Source organism: Barbatula barbatula (genome assembly GCF_947034865.1).
Source record: "Barbatula barbatula genome assembly, chromosome: 16".
In the NCBI taxonomy this organism is placed as follows: domain Eukaryota; kingdom Metazoa; phylum Chordata; class Actinopteri; order Cypriniformes; family Nemacheilidae; genus Barbatula; species Barbatula barbatula.
Window position 1 is genome coordinate 9,298,088 of NC_136779.1, and position 22,755 is coordinate 9,320,842.

The 22,755-nt window shown below is 41.7% G+C and overlaps 1 protein-coding gene across 6 annotated transcripts in view; it reads right to left on the reverse strand.

Moving 5' to 3' along the window:
* Positions 1 to 311: 311 nt before the first annotated feature.
* nrxn1a (neurexin 1a) overlaps positions 312 to 22,755 on the reverse strand; it is a gene marked incomplete at its 5' end in the record, with an annotated part of 147,715 nt that continues 125,271 nt past the window's right edge. For 2 of the 6 annotated variants that reach the window (XM_079475757.1, XM_079475759.1), the window contains 5 exons: positions 318 to 2,200; positions 4,293 to 4,374; positions 15,401 to 15,732; positions 16,995 to 17,084; positions 22,584 to 22,755. In XM_079475757.1, coding sequence (XP_079331883.1) covers positions 1,899 to 2,200; positions 4,293 to 4,374; positions 15,401 to 15,732; positions 16,995 to 17,084; positions 22,584 to 22,755 — 978 coding nt within the window. In that variant the 3' untranslated portion in view covers positions 318 to 1,898. Of the gene's footprint in view, positions 2,201 to 4,292; positions 4,375 to 15,382; positions 15,733 to 16,994; positions 17,085 to 22,583 lie in introns of all 6 variants that reach the window. The other 4 variants (XM_079475761.1, XM_079475758.1, XM_079475760.1 and 1 more) reach the window with 4 other exon arrangements.

Sequence of the window (22,755 nt, forward strand, 5' to 3'; positions counted from 1 at the left end):
TTGTGTCTACACATATCGTAAACTATTCAGCACCCATTACAAATTTAGATTAAAACGGTTACAATGGTTACAAACTCTCTCCGCCTTCATACAATTTTATTTTAAGTGCGATTCATTGACCAAACAACAGACAAAACACAAATAAAAATTAACTTAATTGATTGCATCATTAATTTATTCTATAAACATTTTGATAATATTGAGATAATACCATTATCGTGATTTTGGGGGGGCTCGATAATTGTGTAATGAAAATTGGATACCGTGACAGCCCTACATCTATATAAAAAGAAAATTAAGGACAACTGCTTCGATAGGTCTTAATATTTTATTTATTCATTTGATTTTTCAAAACTATTTTTTCATAATAAATCTTCACTTTGAGGTCGTCAAAGAATTGTCACAATAAAAACAAAAGAAGGTATTATAGAAAAGTTTTACACAAATAAAAAAAACACACAAAAAAAACAAAAAGCAAACATTTTATTCAGAAGGTCATATATTTTTATACCTCTTGTACAATTCCCCACAGTACAAGATAAGAATGTTTGCAAACACTTTTGACGGGTTGTTTTTTCAAATTTGTGCTATAATCCAATGCTCAAATTTTGGGGGACTGAATTCCTTAGTGTTACTTTGAGATTATGCTATCGTCTCCCAGCAGATCTGAGTTCTAAATACCATGCATAATTTGTTTGGTCACTAAGACAAGCAAGAGAATATTGCTTAAACAGTCCAAAATCGTAGTTCCACATATCTGCTTGCTTTCCAAAACCTAAACTCCTGTCTTTTCCTGTTGACACAACAGTAAACACAAAAAAAGAAAGGAAGGAGTATGTCAAAAATAACATATTTTGAAGATGCGCATAAAGAAGGGGAAATAAAATCGTCGTAGCTAATGGCAGAAAGGTTCTATCGCTATAGCAACACATTAACATTTAAGTTTCAGTTTTTCGTTGTTTTCACCTTTGTTTTTTCTAAAAAAAAGAAAAGTTTGAAGAGCAGGTATACTGTAGTTGGCATCATCTATATAACAGGCTATAAAACACCACTTCAGCCACAGTCCAGAGAGCACACAGATAGTCTTTGCACCGTATATAAACATGTAATAAGATACTTTACGTGCATGGAGTTTTTCTCAATCTATCCCAAATGGCCCCGGTGTTCCTCGTCTTCACCAGCGCAATCTGTCAGCGTTTCGACAAACATACAAACAGAAGAAAATCCAATAACCTTTACACTCGGATTGATATTTAAGGCCTCCGCAACTCTCTTTGACAGCAAGGGCTTTGTCCGGCAAACGAAAATCAGTTCCGTTCACAATATCCCCGTCTCATCCAAACTTGGAATACTGCCATCGGAAAAGGGAGTCAAATACTTTGGCTGATTTAACAATCATAGGTAGCATCTTATTGAAGTCCTTCCTTGCTTTTTGTCCCATCAAACGAATGTTTGGATTGTTGCAGATGTTCGTGGTTTTCTGGCTTTAGAGGGAAAATGTTCTGGCAACACATATACAGGCAACATAATATGAAATACACTTAATTCTAACCAGCGGCCGTGTGTGTCAGCGATAGACTTGAACAAAGAATGCTGACACCCCCCCTTATCCACAGCTGAGCCTCTCAAAGTTTTGGGTTCCACCGCAGTCCATTCGCTGCCCATTTCGTACACACTTCTCAACTTTGTAAAGTTTTTGTGTGCTTGGTTATAAAGTATGTTTTCTCATTGTTAGTAACAGTACATCCTGTCTTAGATACAACTAAGACAGTTTGTGTCTTTGTCAATCTTTTTTTCTCGATTACTATACACAGGTTGACCTCCCCTCCCCTTTTACGTGTGAGTTCGGAGCACTGGATCTGTTGGTGGGGTTATAAGGGGGAGGGATGTCTGTAATATCAGACGTAGTACTCTTTGTCCTTGTTTTTCTTATCTTTTTTATTTTTGGGTACGCCGATGGGCTTTTCTTTCACCGCCGCTCCGTTGGGCTGCGTGGCTGAATTGCTAATGTAGTTGCGACTCTCGTCCACGTGGTACGAGCCCTCGTCACGATTCCGGTATTTGTACATGGCATACAGTAGGATTAATATGCACAGGGCGGCGGCTGCGACGATGCCCACGACCATGCCTGTGGTGCTGCTGGATTCCCGGATCACCTCTGGGCTGGGAAAACCCTTCGCCTCGGGCAGCGGAGGGCGAGCTGTTGATATACAAGAAAGGGAGAGAGAGTATTCATTAAAGCCGATGAAACAAATCTCTATATGTGCTTAATTATTAATTACGAAGCTTAAAGGTCCAGTCAGTAACATCTAGAGGCAAGGTTGCGAATTGCAACCAACAGCTCACTCCACCCCTCCCTTTCGAAACAATACGACAGCTGAGAGAAATAGCTCATTCTTAGGTAATAAAAACATTCGCTTCATTATGTTAGGTCTTTATATTCCTGAAGACATTGCTATGTATATTATATTTCATTTCTATCAATAGATCATCCCAAAAATTACACACTGGACCTTTAAAGCGGAATTATAAAGGAATTTGCTAGATCAATTTCAATATAGCTGATACTTCCACGCCACTATTTGGCAATGAGCTAACGAGAAATGGGCTAGTAAGAAGCGGAATGGAAAAATGTGTGGAAGAGTAACTGAGCGAACTGGAAGGAGACACGAAAATCAATATTTCTTCGCCACATTGATTCCCCTCCTGACGAGATCAGATATCCGTCTGAGAAATTGCTCCCGAGTCACTTCAGTAAACAGGACATAAAGCAGACTAATGACACTCAACCATAAATGTACCAAAGCGTCCGCCGGTGCATATCTTTCTTTCAGAATGAACCAACATTTACTGTAAGCTTTTTCGCAAACATACTTCTCCTGTCAATGTATTGTGGGCGCAGATAAGCATGTGATCAGAATGAATATGTGGCACATTTTCCAAACTGCGACCAGTGAGTGAACTTCATTTTCTGGTCGTTTAAGATTTCTGGTGGGCGGTTCAGTGTGGCGTAGTTGGTTCTGATTTATGTCTGTCACAGAGGGGAATGTAACCGAGGCAGCGCGGCTGCGGGCAAGGCATAAACGCTCGGCAGAACAACACCTGTAACAAAGTCGTTCGCAGCTTAGGTCTGACGTGCTTCTAACCGCAGGTGCAGAAAATGAGACTGTGACAAAGTACAGCATGGATTTTTGGATGGAGAGCACAGTAAAACTTTTCTTTTTTACAACTGGAAAGGTGACATGCGTAACATTGGAACTTCTCCGCTTTAGGCAACATTCCATGATTAGCGACGCTTCATCACGATTTGTCAGCATGTTTTTTCATTATGTCTCGGAATGCTTGCATTGCAACGTGTAATATGACTTGCCGCCCCGGCCACTTGCAGTCACAAAGGCAGCTGAAGGATTGGGTTAACCTTTGTGCTTCATTTTTCATGTCAAAAGCAGTTTGCGCAGTTGACAGAGTAACCAGGATGCACCCGCTGAGTGGAGAAATGAGAACACGCTACGTTAGCATGTGTGCTGGCCTTTCCAAAAATATACCTAAAAATTGCCCTGCATAAAATAAATAAATAACTGGAAGATCTAGGGATAAAATAATGCTTAAAGAGACCAGATATTGAACATTTAATGTATGCTTTGCACGTTCGTTTTTCAAAGAGTGAAAATAATTTCTCATATTGGGGTATTAAGCTTGTTTAAAGAGACAAAAACTGATTAAACAACCTTTAAAGTATACCTCAGGTTACCATGTGTCTCAACCAGACATGACAAATGAAGGGATCTATCCAATGTTTCCATCTTAACCATCTGCACAAGCAACAGTTGTTTTTGTCTGTCACTTGCTTTCTTATTCTGTGGCATCAGGAAGCCCCACCCACACGATAATTAATTGGACTGAAATCGCATTTCTAAATTACATAAACATAATCTTTTTTGCATTTGACAGATGCTTTTATTCCAATTAGGTATTAAAAAACTATATTTCCCTGAATGTTTTTATTTCTCTGCTGTATAAAGCTTCTGCCTGGTTGGGATTTGGGCGAAATTATCTAATTTGTTTTTGAAGCGATTTTTTGTAGTGTTTTATGCTGCTGCTAACAGTATTAGGAAAAATGTATAATCTGATGACTTTTACCAGAAATAGTAATAAACTGCAGTGAATCCTATGATCAAAAAACTATTACAGTAAAAATAATCTTTAAGGGGTGGTTTCAAAACAGAACAATGAAGAATATGAAGAGAAATATGACACATGGACAGTAATAATAAAAAAGAAAGATGACTAACCTAACCCACCTGAACTTGGGTCGCAAGGGTCAATATCCTCATCATCGCTGGGACACTCTGCTGATGCCACCAGAAGGTCATCCTGTATCAGAGAGACAGAAAGGATGGAACGATCATCGAAATGCCTTGTGGCATCATTACAGTTTTATAGGGCTGCTGTATCATCTAAGGCCTCATGCTGAGAGAGAGAGAGAGAGAGTGAAAGAGAGAGAGAGACGAGGAAATGTCCTTATGGACTGTCACACTGACAGCTCTCACAGGTCCTCAGAGCTTTAACTCACAGACACGATCAAAGGTGTCCTAACTGTCAAAGGTCGCAACTTTCTGGGGGAAAGCGAGGATTATAACATGTCAAATCAACTTATAGTACACTCTACTGAGACTTCCACATCAAGGTGGTTAAAAATATCGATCACAGCATCACAAAAACACACACAAACACATAAAGATTTCATCACAAATCCCTTGACAAATTTCAATTTTGCCAGCACTTGCTGAATAAAGACAGTCAGACAGTAACATATGATGTGAAGAACATAAAACCTTCCCGCTGGGGAAACAATCTCATCAAACGTGCCTTTTAATCTGAAATAAAACCATAGGCAGTGAATCTACACACAATGACAACACACGTGGCGGGAAACCTTGCCTCAGCTCTAGTGATGGTTCCAAAAGGAAAGAAAGCCATGTCGAGATTTCACGCTTCGATTTCAAAAGATCCTATCCGACTGTGGTTTGAAAGCGGCGTGCGTCTGGCTGCGATGAAATTCTCCATCAACTATGTAAGAAGGCAGCGAGCTTCGCGTTCCTCAAGGCGGTACGGCAAAATTCCATCTGACGACTTCGCTTCGGTGGCATCCATTTAGTGCTAGTCTTCACACCTCTCTCTCTCTGCAATTAGCCAGAGCGTGTGCACGTTCGCCAGCTGGCCAAACGTGTACATGCGAGTGTGTTTGTCCCAATAGAAATGTAAGTCTGGCTGAGTGTGTATGTGCGCGAGCGGGGAGGAGAGACATCGATTTGTCTCTTTGTGCTCACACGGTCTGCCCACAGGCTGCAGGGCAATGCCCACGCCAATCAGGACCTTTCACCATCATCACAGTCTGCAGACCACACGAACAGAACACAGAAAGAGGGTGTGGGAGGGCACCCTGCACAGTTGTTTCAAAGTGGTTGCTATTACCACATGGTTGCCATTTTCCTTGCAGCAATATCTGTTCAACTCCCAGCTCTCAAAAACCCTGCAAGTAGGTCAGCGCGAGTGAATAATTTAGATCACTGACGTAACGGTGCCGCTGGAAGAATGAGAAATGTGAAGGTAATGCTTTGCTCTACAGAGCCCTTATTAAAGGCCGGTAGCGGATTTTGACTCTGGAGATGGAAAGAAAAATAAGGTACAGAGAAGGATTACTCCTTTCCCCCCAAGAAGATGCTGGTTCTTTTACCAGAGCAGGTGCTTGGCTCCTCATAACAGGCCTGTGTTTACAGACCCAGGTGTTGGGTGATGACAATGTATCCGACTATATCGCTACGTTACCTGTCCAGAAATAAACAGCACATTGCGGTCTTTTCACTCTAAAAAAACGTTGGGTTGGGTTATTTCTGACCTCCATTGTGTAATTTCATTATCAACCCAGCCAGTTGGGTTAAAATTGAGCTGCGTGAGCGAGCGGGTATTTTAAATTTCAACGGTCGACCGGCACCACTGCTGACAGACAAGAGGTACATTAATACTTATTAAATGTGTGTGTGTGTATATATACACTGTACATGTTTGTATGCTGTGTTTTTTCATAGCAACACAAACGTACATCTCTGTCGATTGTTTTTAAATTCTGCATGGCTGTCGACGCCAACACTTGCTTTTACAACCAACCTGTCATTGAAGCAGAATACGTGAATAACTCAATTGTGACAAAAAATAGATAGAACCTTATAATTTATATTTGATGTTGATATTTGATCGTCACAAATTATTCTCTTTTATCAAATTAACATTGTTTTAATTAAATGTTCAGAACATACATTTGGTTATTTGTCAAATAATATTAAAAGAGTAGGTGTGATTTCAGTCAAATTCCTCCAATGTTCTTTTTTTCGAATTTACACGTAATGTACTGTATGTAAGGCAGGGTCATAACCTCCACACACATCGAGAGGATAAATATCCAAATCAGAAATCAACCTATATAAACCAGGTTTGAATATGTGGTTAAATTTCTGACAGAATGCATTGCAGCACTAGCAGATTTGGCAGGTTGTGAATAATGCACAGACTTCAGCATGAGACACAACCCAAGCTCAGTGTTTCCTCCTTGGTAACTATGGAGATAGTTGCTCCCCGCCTCTTCGGCAGCATCTGGACAGAAAACAGAAAGACTGTCTGCTTGAATCTCACAAATCCCTGAGCTATCATCACTGTTGCCTTAAGCAAACCACCTAACCTGAAGATTGAACACCGCGACTGTCCTTGTCAACTGAAATAAGTGTATTGTAAAGTCACTTAGGCGTCGGATAAGCAGCATTGTGACTGTCAGCATTACACGGACGCCCTCCACCCCAATCTTTGTTAAGAATCCCTCTCGCACAGCTGAATGCCTCAAACTATCCTTGTTCATTCCTCTCGCTTTCCACTTTTGGAAATATTGCCCCAAAGCAAAGTGTAAAAATTCGACTGGAAACGCTCAGATGTGGTGTTACGCAAGCGCTCGAGCGCGAGGCTGTTTTCAGCATCTACAAAAGTCACGTATGACTAAGACCGCGCCTTTAGCATCCATCTGCCTGAGATTGCCATTCTCCTCCATCCACTGCCCACTCAACAGCTGTGCTGAGGCGGATGAGGGCGACAGAATCAGCCTACATCATGACTGTCCCTTTTCTTCCTGCTGAATAATGGCGGTTTAGAAGCGGCGGCTGTGCTATCAGAGCATCATTTGCATTGCTTGTGCACACACGCATACACATAGAGTATCAGACTCCTTGTTTGGGTTGCTCTTAATTATTGCACTGCCAACAGACGCAACAAAAGATGTGACACGGCGGCAAAATGGGAGGGGGAGCAGAGAACGAGAAAGATAAGACGCCGTTCGGCTCACCTGTGAACACAGAGGAAGAACCAGCTGTGCTATAATGAGAAAGGAGTTACCTCCAGACACACTTCAGCACACACACTCACAAAACACACACTTTTCCAGATCCGCCTTCCTCCAACCCTCTCCAATTAATTCACAGCTGCCAGACTGATCTACAGAGACACAGACTACAGGCGGGAGCCATGTTCTTATGTGCATACAGTGGTTAAAAGAGAAAATGGAACACAGAAAAAATGGCCTGCTGACCCTTCAACCGCTAAACATTATTACCTTATGTAAGTATTGATCCTTAAACACAAGGCAGGCCTGTTTTGTAACACGTACACTTAAAACATTTGTGTTAAAAGCATCACAACCTGTCCTTAACACATTTCTGTGTCTTGTTCAGGAGAACACACCTTGTTACTTTTAACTCATCCTCATGTTTTCCCCTGAATTTGTTTAACACAATCTCACAAAATTCTGTGTACTAAAATGAAAATTCTGAAATTGTACTCACCCCTTGTCATTTCAAATCTCTATGACATATTTTGATAAAAATGTTTTGAAGCACGTTGGTAACCGAACAACGGTGGTACCCATTGACTTGCATTGACTTTGTGCCCATACAATCGAAGTGAACGGATACCGCAGTTTCAAATATCTCCTTTTGTGTTTTGCAGAAGAAAGTCGTACAGCTTTGAAATAACAATAGGGTGAGTAAACTACTTTAAGCTTTGTTAAGCTAAGTTAAACATCCCTGCGTGACTTTTAGGTTCTCCAAAAGGAACTGGCATCTCATACTAAATTCTATTTAATGTTAAAGAAACGAGGCACATGGCTGGTGGGGACAATTTACAACCATTAAAATGGGGAACATCTCTCGTGTCTCTGGTCTGAAAGCACTGATGCAAAAAAAACTAAATACAATTTTTACAGCCTGGTCTGAGGTGAGCCACGTCAAACCCTCACATTCTCTCCTTCTTTCATTCGGAGATGCTAGTATTCCACCACGAATACGAATATCTCAGTACAGTGCCATTGTCTGTTGTTGTTGCCATGGCGACGTGCAGATTCAGCCTGTTAAAAACGGCTCGACTGGGACCTGCAATGCAAACCGCTGATTTCTAGCCATCTCTTGTTCATTTCCTCCCAATTCCTCTCCTCCAGCCAGAGACGTGCGAGTACATCAAAGTCTGCCAGCCAACTTAGCAGCACGCTAATGAAGTGTGAATATTCATAGAGAGGTGCTGGTGCTAAATGCAGCTTCACTTCACTGAGAGCTGTGTTTAAAATACCAGGAGCTCATACAATGAATAAAAAATGGCCACTGATGCACTGCAGTATTCTCTCACTTAGAATCATAGAATATAGAAAGCCATCCCACAGGGCACCCATACGCTTTCACTGCTTTGAATTATCAGGGAACTGAGACGTCTGGGGGCTTCAACTTGTGAAAGATTCAAAAGAGCTAATAAAAACACGCAATGCGAGAGCGAGAGAGATCCTCTACTGGTAATGGAGATTCTGGAATTTTGGAGAGATGGAAATCAAGATGGCTTCCTCTGCAATTCTTCACATGAAGAACGGTTCTCATTTATGGATTTAAATGACACATCTGAAGAGCTTTAAATGCTCTGTTTAATTACAGCTCACTTATCATCTTCAACAAAGCTTTTTTAAGACCATGTGAATTTAAGAGGGAGAATCATGGCTTTTCCTACAAATTGACTAAATTCACATTTAAAAGAACTAAAAAAATGTAATATATTGTTTGTATCTTTCATCAAAAATATTGATGACTCATCTCGCACTACACACACTTTGGTCCAATCAAATGCTCTTTAGCATAGCAAGTAGCAAATAACGGTTCATTGTTGTGAATTAAAAAAAGGGACAACTGTTTCAAACTTTCTGTTTACATTCACAGAACAAATCAACCCAGAAAATAATACTGCCTTTAATAGTGCTTTTTTTTGGGGGTCTTTAAGAAAACTGTACTAAACACTTTATAGCACTCATTGATCATCTACAAATATATCGATTAAACAAAGGGCAAACGCTTCAAGAGTGACCATAAAAGTATTCAGACTCAACTGAAGATTTATGATTCTCCACTCACACTTAGTCGACATGAGCCAGTAAAGTAGCCTTCACAAGCAGCTCCCAGGGGGCATCCACGTGGGCATAAACACATCTGATCATACACACTGCCCACAGACAGAACACACGGCTCCAGAGAGTTGACTTCACACAACGCACACTTGTTCACGAAAAATCCCATCGGGTTCAACTTTACTGGATGACATTTTGAATGAGGAAGGGGAAATAAAACGCAAATAACAGGTGCGCACAAATGACAGCGTCAGTGGGCGGTTTGTGACCAATGGAGCATCTAGTAAGATTTGAACATACTGGCACGCTACAAATGAAGCCGACGTTTTGTATGCAGTGCGGGGTGCCACACGCCCGCTGAAACACACCTGGACATCGGTGGCAAACCGCCGACTTCGCACACGCTCACAATGCATTGCTACTTTTCATTCTTTTCTTCCCATAACTCAACCCTCCCTCCTTCCCCCAGTTCCACACATTCTCCCTCTCTCTTGCTCGCTTACAGTGCCGAGCGCTGTAGACAAATGGTGCATGCCTTTTTTCGCTGCATGGATGAGACAACATCAAAGACTCTGCATGCGATGATGGCTGGATGGAGAAGGACCGTGAGAAATAAAGTCTACCTGGGAAGAGGAACAATGCCACCTCGCATCCATGGCAGTCTGGCTACACTGTCTGCTTCGTCTACACAGTTGCTGCCTTTCTCTTTCAATGAGACTGAATGCTTGTCCTCTCTCCCTCTCTGAGCTCCCCGTCCCTGCTTCTAGAGCAACAAGAAAGCCCCACACCAGTGAAATCAAGTCCGTTCTGTCAGATCAAAAGTGAAGAAGTCCTACTTTGCTTAGTAGATAGGGATGATAAATTGTCTCTGCATCAAGAGAGCTATGAGAGCCTACAAACCAGGAGAGAGAGAGAGAGGGGAGGGAGATGGAAGAAGTGCAGGAGAGAGAAAATGAAAAAGATACACACAGAGAGAAGCGGGCGGGAGGGTAAGCGAGCGAGCGAGAGAGAGTGAAAAAGCGGTACGACTGGAAACAGACCGTCTCGATCACCTGACTGCTTTCAGCCAGTCACCGGCCATGCTCGGCTTGAGGTTGCTAAGGGTTCGCTCGGTTGGAAACATTTCAGTATATCTTTTTCTTTTTTTGAAGATATTGATATGTGGATAAGGAGGGAGGGGGTGACGCACCTTCTGCCCTGCCATGAAACTCCTCCGAGACACAACCCACAATCTAACATCAAACATGTGCACGCACACTCTCGAAATATATCTGCTCACAGTGGGGCTCCTTTAGGATGGAAAGGGAATGTTATACAACAAACGAGGACCGGAGAGCAACAGTACAGAGAAACGCTGCATAGCTGGATCTTCTCATTTCAGAGACTCAGTGAGATTCTCCAGCCCCCTTGTCCTCTGGGACTGCACGTTATTATGCTCCATCTAAATCTATCCGCTACTCGCCAGCCCAAAACAGAACCAGCGTCCGTTTACCTCAAAATTTGTGCTTGAGGCTTGTACATAACAACCACAGTGAAAAAAGGGGCGGAGATAAAGAGATACACACGGCGGGCGCTTCCTTTGTATGCTTTAGCACCACAGTCAGTCTCACGAGACTGTTTGTCTCTCGCATTTGCAAAATCTCCACACAGCCATCAAACACAACTATAAATTATGATGAATGTGACAAAAATCAGAAGTTGAATTTTAAAAAGCGAGGCTGGGTGTCGTCTGCAACGGACTTGCGAGAGTAATGTCTGAGATTAGACATGACTGGCCGAAACACAAATATCCAGCAGGTTTAGCATGAAGCGCTCCAGAAGACAACACAGGCAACATGAAAAAGCTTTTTGCGAATTAACAGTGTCATCATCACCCATAAGCCCACAGTTTAATAACTGTGTGTAATATCTACATCATCCAGAGGGAGGAAGAGAGAGAGAGAGAGAGAGAGAGAGAGAGAGAGAGAGAGGGGGAGGGAGAGTAGCTGAGCTAACAGTCCATTTTATTACCCAGTTCCTGCCAACTCAAACAATTGCATTGATTGACTGATTTAGTCGGTCAGTGAAAATGAGCATTGGGACAACAGTGCATGCAATAATTGGACAGATGGGAAAAACAGACAGAATCCGGACCGGTGTAAATCTGTTTGTGCTGAACAATGTCCTACCTCCATGATGCAATGGAATGTAATGGACTGGTGGGTTTCTGATAAAAGCACATTCAAAAGCCTGATGATGTGGAACTGTGATATTTTGAGAAAAGTGGCACACTACTGTGTACACACATACATGCCAAATATTTACAGCTTTTCTGTAGCTCAGTGGTTAGAGCATGGCAATCCCAAGATCGTTGGTTCGATCCCAGGGGATTGCAAATACTTAGAAACCAATGTATAGTATAATGCAATGTAAATCGCTTTAGCGTCTGCCAAATGCATAACTGTAAAATGTAAATATTTATAAAAAACAATGTATAATAATATTATTGTGGTTATTAGTGATTCTGTTGGATGAATAATTATTTATGGATTTATTTTTAATTATTGTGAGTCTTATTGTGTTATTAAGACTTAGAAAGCTGTTAGTATTTTGCTGAAATATAAATAACAATTTATCATATGCCTTATGCCTAAAATGTTACCTCATGTATTGATATAACACACTGATGGTCAAAAGACAAACATTGAACTCATTCTGTCATTATGAAGTTTTCATCCATATAGTGCAAATTCATAGTTTGGGTTTAGTTTTTATGTTCTGGTTTTAACTTTTAATAACACAATTAAAATAAAAGAGGCTTTACATACATGTTAGATAGTAAATTATGTTAAATTAAGAAAACATATTATTGTATTAATACGTATTATGAATTGGTATTATTGCAATTTTCTTATTATGATGTACATTGAATTGTGACTGTTCTATTTATAGTGCTGGTAGGTGCAGGTTTCAAATTTTCATGGGATGTATATTAGTTTTACTAACTGTTAAAAAAATTGAAGTTAAGTTTTTACATAGAAAGATGACTGGATCAATGACAAACATCAAATGTAACTCTTTGCAAGAAATTGTCATTTCAACTGACAAAAATATTCTCACTGCTAATAGTCATCTTTGCGAAAGAATAAACAACTGCACATGCACGCATGCACACACAAACACAGTCAAGAGCATCATTCCAAGCGACAGTAGAAGCACAAACATAAATGCAAAGACACAATTCCACATGTTATGTCAGGAAACAACGCAAGAACTGAGACACCAGACAAAACAACACACTGTAAACACATTACAATAATTGTCAGTAAATATTTTCACAGACAAAAAAGTGCCCTATTTTCATGGACTCAAATCCACTCAGCTCCAACTCTCACGTGATGCACACCCACGCTACCATTTTCCACTCTGCCACTTTGTTGCCCTCTGCCCATCTCTACATTTACATTTAGTCATTTGGCAGAATACATCTCTATATCGAAAAGATACCCCAGGGTGTTTAACAACATGCACCCAAGAAATGCTAATATATTATTTAAAGCCTAGCGCAAAGTCTGACAGTCCAGCACGGCAAACCATCCCCAAAGATGAGAATAAACACACGGACCCCTGCCATGCCAGATCCTTCAAGGCCATACAACACCACAGCCATAGATTTAAACAAAATGACACAGACAACTAGATAAACCATCCACATCCACAAAAAGAGTGATATAACAGGGAAAATGATAAAAAGTGTAGGATAAAGAAGATAATAAAAAAGCTGTCACTTCAGAACATCACTCGTCCTGGGGGGCAGTCACAAAGGAAATCAACTTCTGATAGAAATATTAAACATCTCATCTGTCAGTCACAAGCACACAACGTTTGCATTTGTTTTTTCTAAGCATGTTGTTGGTTCCTCTGAGACGTCCTCAGTTGTTTGTTTGTTGCTGTTTGAACAGAAAGAAGTAAAAAAAGCTGCTTCCCCTCGCTGGTTTTCTTTCATTAACGCTTCTTAAAAAAGCTTATAAGCTTCCGCCAGACAATAGCAAAACCAGTTTATCAGAGGATAATCCAAGCTCCACACATCATCTGAAGATTAAAGATACTCGCACAGCAAATCTAAAGCCATTAGATGGAAAAATTGGTCATGCAAACTATGCAAAATTATTAGGAGCTCATTTACTCTACGCACAAATTCGTTGTATTACAAGCCAAGCGATCGATCTGCATGAATTATTACATCATTCCAAACCATTAATCTGCTAACCATTTGTACCACAAACCTATTCTCGACACAAAAACAACTTCAAACAATTAAGCATCTTGTTCCTAGGCATCACAACGCACACCCATTTTTACACACTTCAATTCCTTTAGCCCAGCCAGATCTCGGCTAATTCGAGGATGCTTAATTTAGCTGTAGGGGAGAACTCTGTGGACGCTCAGGAGAAGTGTTAAGAAGATGGAGAGTCTAAAAAGTTGTATTAGCTCTGATTACAGAGAGCTCTCCTATCTAATGCTCACTTCTGTCTAATGACTATCACCAATGCCTGTAATCAACGCCTTTTAGAGAACAACTCTTTGCTCTCTGTCCAGCTTTTTCATTCATTACACATTAAAGATCCATCCCGGCCATCTTAGAAGATGAAATACGCATGGAGCAGCTGCGCGGTACGAGACAATGAGAAAAAGAGCAACTGTAATGGATCATAATGGGGAGCAGATGGCCTAAACTTGGAGTAAGGTGTAGACGCCGCTGCGAGAGGAGTTTCATATTTCCATGGCAACATTTACCATCATTGACGGTTAGGAGGAGGTTGGCCCACCATTTTGTAATGCGATCCACAGACGGGTCCGTGATAAGCTGACACATGCAATAGATCAAACAATATCTGTTATTGCGCGAAAATCGCTTTCGCGCCGCGTGCTTGGAACGCCCTTGAATGTGCGGGTAATTTAATACGCAGTGCTAGATTTAGTTTTAACCATATCGAATGATGATTTCATTGTTGTGGGGGCTAAATCACAGCACATAAAGTCACGCATGAGGAGAGGAGCATCTACTGGCCTTGGCGAGCCTGTCAATCACCGGGCTCAGCCTACCGAACTGACATGTAATTACAGCTGTGCTGTAATTAGAGCTCACTGTCAGGACCCTGAATGATGCCTCGCGTGAGAGGGAGACCAAGAGAAAGTTGTAAGGGAAAAAGAGCATGTCCACCTACACTGTGATCATCTCCCCCACTGATTGCTCCCCTTTATGGCCTCCTTTCCATTGGCCTGTGGGTCTTCTGTGCTTTCACAGACTTATTGACTAAATCTCGTCTCCCTGCAGCCCCCAGCACTCTCTCTCTCTCATCCTGAACCACTTCCACAAAAGAACCGGCCAATCGCTTTATGGCTGAAAGCAATCGAGTCGAAACCCTTTGCCGGTTCGATAACGTGTGATCCAACCACGGGCTCTTTTGTAAGTGCCCTGTCTTGGTCTCAGGACCTCTTTCACTTCGGAGAGAGCACAGAGATCAGTTTAAACTGGTCTTGTTGATGCCTGCGTCACTTCTAATGTTTTGCGTGTAAGTGAAACCGAGTGAGTGTATACCAGAGAAGTGGAGGAAAAAGAGAAAGTTGTCGGCCAATCACAGCGCAGAACTACGAAAAAGTACTGCCTGACAGATTCGATCTGAACGCATCAATGCGTTTCAGGTTTTGTGAATTTCCGAGACTTGTCCATGACCATTCAAGCTGTTTTTTAAATCGTTCAAAGACAAACCTACTCGCTAATGAATCCTTCAGACTAATTTGTAAAGACTCAAAAGAATGATTCGCTCAGAATAATATCGAGCCAGTTTTCAAGTATGTTTTGAAACTGGAAATGTGTTATCATATGTAAAATTATTATATTATGCCCAGCTTTTGCGTCACATGAACCGACAGTAGAATAGAAGGCCGACTGACCAGAGGCGTTGTCGTCTGCTTGCCCTGGCGGTTGGACGCAGTCGTGGTCGTAATGTCGGTGATGGAGGGAGACGTCTCAGAGCGGTTGTTCGTGGTGGAGAAACTGGACTGGGGCGTAATAGAAGAGGAGGGCATGTCACCCACCAGCCGGGCGCTACCCTCCACACGCACGTTGGGGTCGCCCTCTGCAGCCATGTTGAGCACTTTTAGGCCATTGTAGTAAAGCCCAGAGACCTGGCCCTGGAAAGGCCGGCTGCCCTTTTCCCAGCCTCCGATCTTTATGGTGGTCTGACTGTTGAAGATGGTGAGTTGCCGACCTGCCGGGGAGAGACGTTACAAAAAACACAAGAGTGTTCAACAGCCCGCTCCCCCACGCCGGAGAGATGCACCCATTCACATGCACACCCTATCAGACGCACAAACACACCCACACAAACACGGAACTGATGGAAGTCCTGATGGTAAACACACAACAACTGTAACCTTATTTTCCCTGGGGATCATGAAAGCAATAAATTACGCTAATGCTAACAGCAACACTGGTAATTTATCGACTGTAATTTAATGGGCTGCTGTTGGCACAAAGTAAACAAATGAAGGGATGAGAAAGCTGGACCCCCCGCCCCCCCAAAAGAAAAAAGGAAAATAAAATCAATGGGACTTTGCTAAAAGGACAATCAACCAGATTTTAAGACTGCGTATGAGTAAAAAGTAGGTATTTCCTCTTTTAAATGACGTTTAATCTGAAAGTAGTTAGCAGAAAGCTATAGATGTGTTTTTACAGGTCTGGTCCATTTTATTGCGATTGCCTTTCAGCAAGGGCGATGGCAATTAAAATTAATTAGACTGAAATAAGGTTTATGTGGAGAATGATTTTACAGCTACATGACACATTACAAATGATTAATCATGGTTATAATTCCATTGAAAAGGGAAAGAAAACAAGAAAACAAGCAAACTTGAAAACAAATCACTTTGAACGTGTCAATTGGTTACATACATTGCAGCATGCATTCATGTCTTTTCCCTGCTTGTGTGTTTAACTGGCTTGTTAAAGGGACTTCATATATGATGCCAATAATCATTGACGCTATTTAAGAGACATTTGCTTTAAGTTTTTAACAGTGCACTTTAGCAGTTTCCAAAAGAAATATGTTTAGCATGATATAAAAGAAGATATATATGCATATATAATTTAAATAGTGTGTGTACATCACTATAAATTCAAATAATTTCTCTGTAAATATATGTATATACTTTAATTAGTCATTTAGATTATTACAGCTGCAAATATAACATTATTTAAGTATTTTAAAGATGTAAACATATTTTGTTAATGATTGAACTAACTTCAGTTATCAGTATTTTACCAGTCCCTTTAACCACTGACAGGTTTACAAGTACAGTATAAAAACACATTATTGAACTGTACAGTGAAAATATTACAAACTACATTTGTTTAATTTTTAAACTTGGTTATACAGGGGATTTATGTTTTAGATGGTTTATTTGTTGTGCAAAATATCACTTGCTTATGATCAAATTATCTTTTATTTAAAGTTTTAATCAGTGTTTTTACCTTTGTCGAGTAGCCATTCGTCAACTACTCGACCAAGCCGATATGGGATTCGCTGTCTAGCAATCGCCAGGCGTTCGTTATCAATGTTGCCTTTAAAGTTTAAAGAGACATTTCATTGTTAAAAATCTGAAAGGTCAAAGATTAAAACCTACAGTGAAACATATTCCTTAACTAACTGTTTGTTTTTTCTCTTTTTAAATTTTAAACACCAAGGTTGCATACATAAGAATGATAAAGCTTTTCAGCCCATTAACTCGTCAAATTTAAGCAAACAAATTAACCCTATTTTAATATATAAGCATCGTGGTACTTTAAATATATTCTCCTACTCTTCCTGCGTTAAGAGAAACCAACCCAACTCTCAATCATGTTTAAACACATATAACTTCTTTACATAATACATTTACAAAAGAGTAATCCTTTTAAATCTTTTTAGCAGATTTTTCATCTAGTTATACATGAATACACTAGCTCATTTTAACCTAAATATTGTCATTACAGTATATTCCAGCGTTTTGCAACCAGTTTGATTTTAGCTACACATTTGCTAACTAATCTAATGTATTTTCAGTCATTTTTTTATATGATAAATGTCACATTATCAGATCACAATACATTTAAAAACATCAAAGTAGCAGAAGAACACTCAAAAGATTAAAGCAACAGGAAGATTATCAGTTCAACAGAAATAAGGCATGTGAGATCAGTCACTACTCAAAAGTTCATGCACCCTGTGTGAATTTGAAATTGCCCCGACAAAAGCTTTGATCTCGGAGATGTCCAGGTAACGTATGCGCACCCTTAAGAACTAGTTCCTGCGAAGCCGAACCACCTTGAATGTGAAAATGTATAATCCGTGTCCATGCTGAAGCTGCTTCCTCTATTGAAATTGTATTATTTATAAACATTTACTCCTTTCCCATTATGGCCCACACATAATTACAACTCCCGCCTTCACCGGTGAATTCGACATGAACCTGCTTTGCTCACATCTATAAAGAGTATAATTACGCCACACAGTTTTTTTCCCCTATGAGACATTTACTTGCTATTTGTAAATCAAAAATGTATCTGGCGCTCTTTCTATTCAATGTAAGCAAAGTATGATTAAAATATGAATAATATATCAATATTTATTCGATTAGATATTGATAGATCCCGAGGGATGCTGGAGACATTGAGTCCGAGTGGACCATGTTCTCCACCTCCATTGTCGAAGCGGCCGCTCGGAGCTGTGGCCGTAAGGTCTCCGGTGCCTGTCGAGGCGGGAATCCCCGAACCTGGTGGTGGACACCGGAAGTAAGGGAAACCGTCAAGCTGAAGAAGGAGTCCTATCGGGCCTGGTTGGCTTGTGCGACTCCTGAGGCAGCTGACTGGTACCGGCAGGCCAAGCGGACTGCTGCCCGGGTGGTTGTGGAGGCAAATCTCGGGCCTGGGAGGAGTTTGGTGAGGCCATGGAGAAGGACTATCGACCGGCCTCGAAGAGATTCTGGCAAACCGTCCGGCGCTTCAGGAGAGGGAAACAGTACCCTGGTTGAGATTCGCCCTGAGTACTTTAAGTCTCTGGATGTTGTGGGGCTGTCTTGGGTGACACGCCTCTACAGCATCGCGTGGCGGTTGGGGACAGTGCCTCTGGGATGGCAAACCGGGGTGGTAGTCCCTCTTTTTAAGAAGGGGGACCGGAGGGTGTGTTCCAACTACAGGGGGATCTACACTTCTCAGCCTCCCCGGGAAAGTCTATGCCAGGGTACTGGAAAGGAGAATACGGCCGATAGTAGAACCTCGGATTCAGGAGGAACAGTGTGGTTTTCGTCCGGGCCGTGGAACGCTGGACCAGCTCTACACCCTCTACAGAGTGCTGGAGGGTTCATGGGAGTTTGCCCATCCAATCCAAATGTGTTTTGTGGATTTGGAGAAGGCATTCGACTGTGTCCCTCGCGGCATCCTGTGGAGGGTGCTTCAGGAGTATGGGGTCGGTGGTCCTTTGCTAAGGGCTGTCAGGTCCCTGTACGACCGAAGCAGGAGCTTGGTTCGCATTGCCGGCAGTAAGTCGGACTTGTTCCCAGTGCATGTCGGACTCCGGCAGGGCTGCCCTTTGTCGCCGGTTCTGTTCGTAATTTTTATGGACAGAATTTCTAGGCGCAGCCAGGGGCCGGAGGGTGTCAGGTTTGGGGACAACACGATTTCGTCTCTGCTATTTGCGGATGATGTTGTCGTGTTGGCCCCTTCAAGCCAGGACCATCAGCATGCACTGGGACGGTTTACAGCCGAGTGTGAAGCGGCTGGAATGAAAATCGGTACCTCCAAATCCGAGGCCATGGTCCTCAGTCGGAAAAGGGTGGCTTGCCCACCTCAGGTTGGTGAAGAGTTCCTGCCTCAAGTGGAGGAGTATAAGTATCTTGGGGTCTTGTTCACGAGTGAGGAAAGGATGGAACGGGAGATTGACAGACGGATCGGTGCAGCTTCTGCAGTAATGCGGTCGATGTACCGGTCTGTCGTGGTGAAGAAAGAGCTGAGCTGCAAGGCGAAGCTCTCAATTTACCGGTCAATCTACGTTCCTACTCTCACCTATGGTCATGAGCTTTGGGTCATGACCGAAAGGACAAGATCCCGGATACAGGCGGCCGAAATGAGCTTCCTCCGCCGGGTGGCTGGGCGATCCCTTACAGATAGGGTGAGAAGCTCGGTCACCCGGGAGGAGCTCGGAGTAGAGCCGCTGCTCCTCCACATCGAGAGGGGTCAGCTGAGGTGGCTTGGGCATCTGTTCCGGATGCCTCCTGGACGCCTTCCCGGAAGGTGTTCCGGGCCAGTCTGACCGGGAGGAGACCCCTGGGAAGACCTAGGACACGCTGGTGGGACTATGTCTCCCCGCCTCGGTGTCCCCCCGGAAGAGCTAGAGGAAGTGTCTAGGGTGAGGGATGTCTGGGCATCTCTACTTAGACTGCTGCCCCCGCGACCCGGCCCCGGATAAAGCGGAAGAAAATGGATGGACGGATGGATGGATATTGATAGAAAATCGAAAAGAAATAATTCTTACAAAACTTCCCATTCCAATTTGTCAAATATGCCTATATACACCAACTTTTAAAACATGAATTTAGATGATTTTAGATGATTTTAAGGGCAGTTTTTTTGAATATATATATTCAATTTCTGTCAATGGGTCCTCCAGAAAAATACAGCCAGCACCTTTAATTCATTTTTTAAGTAATGTTGCATATTGATGGCTTCAAAGTAAATAGAGACAGACCAAGCCTAAAGCACTTTAATTTTGACTCCATGTGCTGTTCAAAGGCTGAAAAGTGACGTGCAGGCTTACATTACACTTACATTAGCATGGCAGTTGCTGTCAACTGCACTTAAGGTAACGCTTTCTTATTCTGTACCCGACACTAAAGTGGCTTGACTAAATTGCACGTCAAAAACAACACAATTCTGTTTTTGATGGGTGATTGCTGTGGGAGAACACCTGTGGGAAAGAAAATAAGGCTCCCTCAGGGTCGCTCACAAGATTTTGGTAGCGTTTGATTCTGGACTTGAGTCCGTCGTGCATGAGAGTGCTGATTTTCTGCTGTGAGGACCAAAAGAAGGACGAAACTCACTCCATTACTATGATTCCCCTTTTTCTGTTTACTTTCATTTATGTGTTTTTTGCTGTCTTTAACTCCCTCTATGTCTGTTTAGGTCTAACTGTGATTTAGATTTAGCAGTGCACTTTTACCTGGAGTAATCAAATGCGAAAGGAGTAACTTGTCGCAAATCACAGCTTTAAAAACAAGACTAGAAAAAAAATTGAGCATTTGATGGCGGATGGACTACAGAAGATGACCAAGGGCAAGTTGCACACATGATTGCTTGAATGCACACAAATGTGCACACATATACATGTGCCCACCCACTCACACATCCACACAGAGTGGTCATGTTGTGTTGAAATGAGGGGGCAGTTGCCTGGGGGGGTCTCTCTGTAAAAAAGTAAAAACGATGGCCTAGTTAGCTTAGCTGGCTAACAGTCTGATTTTTTTCTTTGAAAGGGTACTTGCTGAATAGCTTATGTTACTGAAGAATAAAAAAATCCAATAATTTTTTTTATTATTTTTCATCTACAACTTATTTTGTTATGTAATAAACAATGATTTTCAATTATCTCAGGATGTTTAAACCACACCTTGTGGCTTTTTTGTGTCACATAAAATGTAATTTCTGCATATAAATAAAATGATGTGGAAGAATGAAGGCAAGGTTAAGAGTGGGAGGAAAGCGCTGCAATTTCATTCGATGTTAACACGATACTAGTTACAGAATTCATTGTTCATGATAGAGCTGCCCTTTTCGTTCTTCGCCCTACTGGTTGTCAATTTAAATTCTATGAGTTTATTATCTCTGCTTATGCAACGCCGAGTCAATCAAGCGCTGATTAAAATGAAGCGGTCACGACTAATTTTCTTTTTTAATGTTTCAGTAAAAAAGTTTCTTTCATTCTGCCACGGACATAAGATACATTAGTATGCAGGCAATCATGTGCATACTGCTCTCTGCATTCACGGACGCAATAGAAAAGGGATGCAGAGAGAAAATGGCACAGTACAATGGCTTTACTTTAACAAGCCATTGTCTTCCACACTAAATGATAGACGCTGCTGTTGTTGGGTTGTTTGTTTATGCTAAAACACAGTCTCCCTCTCTCTCTCCCTCTCTCTGCCTGTCTCTCTTTCAAATTCATTTAATCTCTAAAAGTATATTGTAACAATTTTATAACTATATTAAACTTAATGTCCTAGTTTGTCTAAGCTGGTGTAAACACAAATGTCAACTCTTGGATAAGGGAATTTCCTGTTTGGAAAATTAAATAATATAGAACCCAGACGACAGCACTAAATGCATCTACAACTGAATGAATCTATATCTACAGCATCTCAAGAGCGTTAAGGAGAGATTTTATATTTAATGGCGACCGGCGTGAACCTCACTGCTAAGCAACCGAAGACGACGCTCACTGACGGTAAGCATGATATTTTCTGCACTCCATTACCGCCGCAGTCATCGAACGCTCTGACACAACATTTACCATCGACACCATCAACACGTCTGTTCCCAAGAAGAAAAGAATGTCTCAAGTTCCTGAAGACCGATAGCCAATAATCTGTATTGGACATAATGGTTAAAGAATTTAAATTCAAATTATAAGGCTAATACAGCCGCCTCCCCTTCATTGTGATTGACAAACGAGAGCAATAGGATTATTTCTCATCTCCGATCTCTTGTCAAGCTTTTGTCAGGGCTTTTTTCAGGCGACTGAGAGGCTGGTGAATTTGATAACCCAGCTCTGACATTTTCAGCCTCCTAAAACCCCAAGAGCAATCATCTCTGCTGACATTTGGAAAGGATACCAGGGTTACCATTTTTTAACTGTGAGAAACCACAATCACAGACAAAGGCATTTTGTCCTTAACCCTGTGATTCAGACTCTTTTTATGAGCTCTGCCGGGCTTTTATTGTTCCCATTGTGCATGGGTGAGATTGTGTGTGTGTGTGTGTATGTGTGCATGTGTGTGCAGGAACGTATGTATAAAGGCCGATGGCTCTTACCTGTTGGGTAACGCTCTATGACTGGCAGATCATCCACCTGCAAAGTGGCATTACCGCCACTCCTGGTAAAGCGAACTATGTGGTACTTTCCATCATTTACAAACTTTGAAGTTTCTTCAATGTTTATGTCATCGGTGCCCACATTGAACACCACTCTGATATTGCCTTTCTC